The 8,003-nt window shown below is 34.3% G+C and overlaps 1 protein-coding gene across 1 annotated transcript in view; it reads left to right on the plus strand.

Moving 5' to 3' along the window:
* The window catches only part of LOC107582549 (cell division cycle and apoptosis regulator protein 1-like), a 29,462-nt gene extending 21,485 nt beyond the window's left edge, over positions 1-7,977 (plus strand). The window contains exons 17-23 of the mRNA XM_016268446.1: positions 1,623-1,811; positions 1,896-2,087; positions 2,857-3,093; positions 5,772-5,895; positions 5,998-6,183; positions 6,369-6,574; positions 6,668-7,977. Of these exons, the coding sequence (XP_016123932.1) occupies positions 1,623-1,811; positions 1,896-2,087; positions 2,857-3,093; positions 5,772-5,895; positions 5,998-6,183; positions 6,369-6,574; positions 6,668-6,724 (1,191 nt within the window). The 3' untranslated portion in view covers positions 6,725-7,977. The remainder of the gene's footprint in view (positions 1-1,622; positions 1,812-1,895; positions 2,088-2,856; positions 3,094-5,771; positions 5,896-5,997; positions 6,184-6,368; positions 6,575-6,667) is intronic.
* The last annotated feature ends 26 nt before the right edge of the window (positions 7,978-8,003 follow it).

The following is an 8,003-nucleotide window of genomic DNA, read 5'->3' on the forward strand; positions in this document are numbered from 1 at the left end:
GAGTCATTTTTTCATCACTATAATTGATGGAAGGCCCGATTATAATTTGCGTTTTATTTTATAATTCCGTACAGTTAAAAAATAAAACACTAATTATAATGGCATATATGTAAAACTTTGTCCTATAATTGTATAGCTGCTTTTTCTGATTTTTATGTTGCTCTGTTCTGAATACCTTAAAATTGAAAGGATTTACTGCAATGCAATTTTATGATATGTTAATTATTTATATTTTTTATCAATGCTGCAAATGCTTTAAAATTACTTTATTGCATTCCAGACGCTTTTAAAGTACTTTTCACTATAAATTTTACAGGTAGCTTGAATGTAAACATTGTCATGAATTTGTTGTATTCCCATTTGTAAAATAGCCAACAAATTACTTGTTGTAGGCTAACCCGATCTCATGAAAGTGCATATAGCACGATTTTCTGCTTCTTTTTGGCATAATATTTCTATGCAGAAATTGACTTTGGCATGCAAAAGACTGATAAATTCATAGTTAACGGCATGGGTTCAGTCGACAGAAATACGGGACACACAGGCCAATAATAACTGCTGAAATGTTTGCGGGGCAAATCTCAGATCAGTCTGAGCGCTTATGGTACTCACAGTGCGTACAGCTGCAGGCGCCACAGACTCGGACGGTTGTTGTGGTAATAAACACAGTAAACGGCAAACGTTCGCGTGTCCGCGCTTAATGCGCATATCCTATATGAAAAGCATTTTAGGGGGCCCTTGGCTTTTGGGGGCCCAAGGCGGTCGCCTACCTTTGCCTAATGGGTAAGTCCGCCCCTGGGTATAGAAAAGCTTGTCCTTTTTTTAAAATAACCAATAGTTTTTAGTTTAGTCACAGTCCCTCAAAACTTTATTTTTGACACTTTTTTTTTATAGACACTTGATGGTTAAGCAAATTTTTTGGAAAATAATATATACCCCTTTGAACAATATACACCACCATTCACTAGTCATTTTTGGAATTAAATTATAATTTATTGCCAAACATGGACACGTTTTTGACATTGATAAGTTTTGTGCATTAAATCAGCATATTGGAATGATTTCTGAAGGATCATGTGACACTAAAAACTAGAGTCATTTTTTAATTGTGATAATATTTCACAATATCACAGTTTTTACTGTCATTTGTTTCAATAAATGCAGCCTCGTGAGCATAAAAGAAAACAATTTAAATCAAAAACATAAAAAAATTGAGTGGTATTGTATTTGATAGAAAGTAACCATTTGATATTAGTTTTGAAATTTTTGGTACATCTTAACAAGAATTTTTAAATACTCCTCTACAGGACTGGAAAAATCATTAAACATTGCAAATTTGTAAAAAAAATTCTCTTTAAAATATTTTTGTGCTTGTGTAGAGGAAACCTTGCTCGGAGAACAGCGTTTACATCATCAATCTGTCCATTAATAGCTGTTTAGGACATTTTTTCACTGTTAAGTATAATCATAGTTTCATAGTGTTGTACATGGCATATCTGTATAAAAAAAAATTTTTTTTTTTTTTTTTTAAACACTTTTAATCAACTGGAATAGCCATAGAAATGCGTAGGAGAACAACACATGGAGCGTTCAAAGGGCTGATGAAACGAATTTGCACACAGGTCAATGACTTGCGTAAGGAGTTGGAGAGCCGTTCACTGAGCTCTAAAGGGCTGAAGTCTCAGCTGATCGCTCGCCTCACCAAACAGCTGAAGGTGGAGGAGCAAGTGGAGGAGTCCAAGGAGCCGGAGAAGCCTGAACCTCCTAATGTGGAGGAGGATGAGTCCTGCAGACTGGAGGATGACCGAGAGGTGAGAGAAGATCAGAGAATCCTGCTCTTATAGAGAGCCTGTCTGATCAATCGCATATAAACGTGGAAAAAATATTCCCTTCAGGAAGAGGAACGAAAGCGGCAGGAGGAGCAGGAACGCCAGCGCAGGGAGAAACGTTATGTTCTGCCAGATGAGCCTACCATTATTGTCCATCCCAACTGGGCTGCCAAGAATGGCAAATTTGCCTGCAGCATCATGTCCTTGAGTGTGTTGCTGGACTACAGACTGGAGGATAATAAAGAGCACTCCTTTGAGGTGAGGATCACTGCAGAGAGGTCAAATAACATGTTTCTGCATATTAAAGATTTTTTAATTTAATAATTCACCTATAAACTACTACGTTTTGGGACACTTTGCTTGACTTCACCTGATATAATTACAATATTCTGGTGTCAGATACTCTTTTGTAAATGGTTGCCTATTGCAGTGAAAGGAGGGATTTGACGTTCCAGGAATATTCACAAAATATTTTTGTTACTTTAAATAAAATATTAAAGAAAAACAGTTGCTATATCAGTATTTCTCATTTTCATAATAACGAAAAAATAAAACTGAAATAAAAAGGAGTAGAAAACAAACCCACAAAATTACTAAACCTTTACCTTGAAGAATATTAAAGCTGCAGTCCGTAACGTTTGGCGCTCTAGCGGTTAATAAACAGAACTGCGTGCGTCTTTGAACATTGAAGCTACTTCTCTCCGTTTATGCCTATGACGAATCATGCAGGTACTGGGCTACTCCGCAGCGGTTCCACCAGTATAGGTGTACCGTAGTGATTCAGGACAAGCCAAAAACACGGTTTGGAAAATGGATTCATGATGTACTCTCTTATTATGTTAATTTTGTACGTTTTGAACACATAAAAATTGCGGACTGTAGCTTTAAATACAAAAACAAAAATCAATACTAAATCAAAAATGAAACTAAAAATAAAACCTATAGCATTTAGGTTTTAAAAAAAATAAAACCTATAGCATTTGTCCAGAGATGCTAAATAACACTGGTCTTTTGGTGTCTGTTTCAGGTGTCTTTGTTTGCTGAATTATTCAATGAGATGCTTCAACGAGACTTCGGCTACAGGATCTACAAAGCAATGGCTTCTCTTTCCAGCAAGGATGAGAGGAAAGATAAAAGAGAGAAAGCTAAAAAAGAGGCAGAAAGGAGGAACGTAAAGAAGAAGGAAGAAGAAAATGGAGAGCCGGCCACAAAGAGAATGAGAGAGGAGGATGAGAAGAGGAAGGTGGGGGAAATAGAGTTTCTACGACAATGAAAAACCTGGAAATATCAGGACTAGTGCTGTCAATCGGTTAAAATAAATTAACGAATTAATCACCCATTTTTTTCTGAAATTAATTCCACCTCACTTTAAAATTTTTATCATCATTTTTTCATTGCAATTTCACATTCAATCCTCAATGTAGAAACAGTATAAAGACAGTATATTTTTTATATTTGTATAATAATTTGTGCATCACTTTTATGACTGAAGGTCAGTATCACGGATTCCAATACTACTGATGTCTCTAGGAAATTGTTTTTTTACCCTAATATTTACTCGTTGACTATAGCCATTCAACATTACAGTATAATTGAGAGCTATCAAAATTAAATAAATTAAAATTAAATTAAATTAAATTAAATATACTGTAGATGAATCCTTAAAGCTACAAAAGTTATTGATTTCCTCTTTTTTTTCTTTTGTTCTTTGATTAACAGACATCACAGGAGCTGGGTTATTAGGTTTTTGACTGTTATTACTTTAAGAGCCGCCGCTGCTGAACGTGACGCGGATCTGACATGCATCGTATTTTCTCATTAACTCTTTACATTTTCTGACCTACTTCAGGTCTGAAAATCTCAATAATGAGCTGACGAGTTGAATCGGGTGTGTTAGATGAGGGAGACAGTTTGGAAAACTACTGCATTTCAAAGACATGTTCTTAAATGACTTACATATTTTTGTCAGGAAAACTGAGACAGAATCAGCAGTTGTGAGGGGGGTGGCCAACCCTAGCCCTGCCCCTGCATTAACTGCGTTAAATATTTTAACGCGTTAAACTGAAAAAATGAATCGCCGGCATTAACACGCTAATTTTGACAGCACTAGTCAGGACATTTTAAAACCTGTGTCCTGGAAGAGTCATGGAAATTATTAAAACTTAAAAAGTCATGGACATTTCCATATCAAATATTGATCAGTGATTGTAGCTACACCTGGTTTAAAACTTGTTTTTTTTTTTTTTTCATGAAAATGTTTATTTGGCATCATGAACAACTGGAAAAAATCACACTGATTGGTCAGAAAGTGCGGGGACCGTGTTTGGATTGATTCTTTGTTTTATGTCTGCATTAAAAGGATTGTGATTTGTATCGGCCAACATATCGGTTATCGGCTTTCAAAAATAAAGAATAATCGGTTATCGGTATCGGCCAAAATTTTCATATCGGTGCATCCCTAGTTTAGTTGTTACTTGGGAAGGTTTAAGGAGGCTTTAAGTACCATGAATTTACATTTAGTCATGTAGCAGACGCTTTTATCAAAAGGGACTTACAAATGAGGACAATAGAAGCAGTCAAAATCAACAAAAGAGCAATGATGTGCAAGTGCTATAACAAGTCTCAGTTAGCTTAACGCAGTACATGTAGCAAGGGTTTTTTAATTATATAATAAATAAAAAGAGCACAAATAGAATAGAAAAAGAATAGAGCAAGCTAGTGTTAGAGGCCTTTTTTTGCTTTTGTTAATTGTATTATAAATAAAAAGAAAAGAAATAGATGGAATGCAAAACGAATAGAGAAGCTAGTGTTAGTTTTTTTTTTTTTTAGAAAAAAAATTTACTCATTATGATGCTAATATACAGGTGCATCTCAATAAATTAAAATGTCGTGGAAAATTCATTTATTTCAGTAATTCAACTCAAATTGTGAAACTCGTGTATTAAATAAATTCAATGCACACAGACTGAAGTAGTTTAAGTCTTTGGTTCTTTTAATTGTGATGATTTTGGCTCACATTTAACAAAAACCCACCAATTCACTATCTCAACAAATTAGAATACTTTCTAATTTGTTGAGATAGTGAATTGGTGGGTTTTTGTTAAATGTGAGCCAAAATCATCACAATTAAAAGAACCAAAGACTTAAACTACTTCAGTCTGTGTGCATTGAATTTATTTAATACACGAGTTTCACAATTTGAGTTGAATTACTGAAATGAACTTTTCCACGACATTCTAATTTGAGATGCACCTGTATTAGGAAAAAAAAATTTTTTCTCATTGTTTTTTTTAAATTCAGTTTAACTATTATATACTATAATTATAATCATTATAATTATATATTTTAATTTATTATCTGATTTAATGTTAATATTACTTAAAACATTTAAAGTTGTGAATATATACAGTATATATATATTCATATTTAATAATACATTTAAAGTTGTACGAATTTGATAAAATAGCAATTATATTAGTTACTAATAAAATTAATAATAATAATTATGAATGTGTTTATTATTACTGGGGTAATGATGATGATGATATTAATGTTCAAAGTCAGCAACAACTACTACTAATTATTATTATTATTTTGGATGTAACAATTATACTACTTAATAATAATTTTATTTGTTAAAAATAATTTTTGTGATGATGATATTATTTATTATTTATTTGCTATTATTTTAATACTAAAATCTGTAATTATATGTATTATTGTTATTATATATGTATTATTTTCTTTATTAAATTTAAAAAATATATTTAATTGGTCAATAATAATAATAATAAATATGAGAAAATATAAGCAATGATGTTTGTTGCTTGACCTTTTAGTTGCATCTTGCTTGATCAGGACACAATGTGTTAACTGTAATTTCTTATTTGCAAGCTATATAGCATATTTCTAACAGACTAACATATCTTGTTTTTTTTTCAGGTGAAGAAATTGTTAAACAAACCATTGGTTAGAGAGTCTTGCCATTATCGAAAGCTGACGGACAGACCTAATGACGAGCCTAGCCCCACGTTGACCTCTGATGCTCTGAAAGACAACCTTTTAGGTGTGCAAAGAGAGTGATGGCTGGAACTGAGAGGCTTATTCGTAAGACTAGAGTACAGTCCATGACGTTAAAGTGGACTGAATCGCTCTGTGTGCTTGACAGGTAACCAAAGCTTGCTGCCCAGTCTGAAGATCAAATGGGAATCAGAGGACAGCGGCGAGTCGTCTAGCCTAATCGTCTACAAGGGAGCCATGGTGGATGTGGGAAGCATGATGCAGAAGCTGGAGAAGAGTGAGAAAACCCGAGATGAAATCGAGCAGAATCTCATGCAGCAGGACATTAAAATGGGTACCAACCTCATTTGTATTATTTTCATTGTATATTTGAATTCGAATTTCAGTAATTTTGTTGATTCAGCTCACTGTTCTTGACTTAAAGTCAATATCAAAAATGTGTACTTTTACAATTCATCAGCATATATTTTTCTACCCTCAATACAATTAAATTGCCAATCAAACCTTTCTGTTTTGTAGAGGAGGGCTCAAAGCAGATAGCCGAGCTAGAAGCAGCAACCCGCAGCCTTCAGAGGGAGCTGGAGGAGGTGAAGAACAATCTCAGAGAGACCGAGAACAAACTGAGAGCCTCAGACCAGCAGAAAGGCAGCTATGAACAACAGCTCCACGGCACAGTGTCCAGCCTCAACACCATCATGAAGGAGCTACAGGGCGTTTTATCACACGTATGAACCTTTATTTGTTTCATCACTGTGTGACCAGGACTCATGAAACTGTAGAATATGGTTTAAATAATAAGTGTCTTGTTTTTAATGCAGGGTGACCCTTCAGATGACGGTGACCAAAAAACTCACTCTAATGGCTCAGATGAGTGAACGTCCAGCTCATCCACATCTAGTCTCCCTTCAAATATGTAAATAAGCTTAAAACTAACACGATTCTAAAGCAAATTTTATTTGGATCTTTTTGGGGGGTTTCTGTGTACAAAGTTTTAATGACTCTCTTTTCCTCATAATTCTATATTTGAAAATAATTCTTCAGAATCAAATTATTACACTTAAGTTCGAGTTAAAATAATTTGTTTGATTGGAGTAAACGTTTTGGTTGTTAATCCATTTAAGCTTTTTTGGCCTTTTTTTATTTTCAGAAGTTGCTAGTAATTTTAGCTTGTGTTGCTATATCAGCATATTTCATTGTTGAAATAATACATGACTTGTGCCAGTACGTGACTTATTCGCAGAGTTTATTTAGCAATAAAAGTGTTATTTATGTTTAAATCAAATGTTAGAAACAGCAATTAGGATTTTATTAGGAACTATGTGAAGCTGCTTTCTGATATCTTTCATTGTTCCATGACAAACAGTGATCAAAAAACATTTTGTTCTATGTCTCTGGTTTGTTTTGGTCACATCTGAGCATGCATCTAAATTAGCGCATGCATATCAGCTTGATTCCTGAGTAATATTCTCGCAGACTTATTTTTTTTAATTTGATTTGATCTTGATGTTTTGTTCTGTGATCTCTGTGTAATCCTACCAGGGTAGCTTTGTGTGAATGGGGCCATTTCAAACAAAACCAAGGCATTTACCCTGTTAAAGATGCACAGGCTTGATCTGACTGAGGTCATGTCCGTTCAGAGTCCTGCCTGGGTACTTCATATCAGAGTGATTGTAATGTGTGAGTCGGATGCTGTGTGTTTCAGTAGTTTGTTTTGCTGGAATTGTTTGGAAGGCAGTGAAATCTTTTCTCTTTTTTCTTGAAGTTTTTCCTGTTGTTGGCCCACTAAAGATGAGAATGATTACAGTGGGTGGTTTCTGCTGAGTGGAAAAGAGCCAAACCTGATAAAAATTAGCCCAAGGCAGCCAAGTGCATATTATTTTTCTATTCTGGATGTACTCTATGGTTGTCCTGGTAAAAGAAAAGAAATAAAAGTGCGTCATTTTAACATTTCATCCAGTTAAATTTGGAATTTTCCCCAATTGTTTTGAATTTACAGGGGTTTTGGGAATTTTGCAGTGCCATTTTTTTCCCCAGTAGGTGGCAACATTTGTTTGATCCGGAGGGATTATGCATGCACTTTTTATGAGGAAAAACAAGCAATGGGTTTAATAAACAAATATTCCTCTGGTCACAGACTTTCTTGAATTTCTTGTA

This window comes from Sinocyclocheilus grahami, unplaced genomic scaffold (assembly GCF_001515645.1).
Source record: "Sinocyclocheilus grahami isolate Dianchi unplaced genomic scaffold, SAMN03320097.WGS_v1.1 scaffold45.1, whole genome shotgun sequence".
NCBI classification, from domain to species: domain Eukaryota; kingdom Metazoa; phylum Chordata; class Actinopteri; order Cypriniformes; family Cyprinidae; genus Sinocyclocheilus; species Sinocyclocheilus grahami.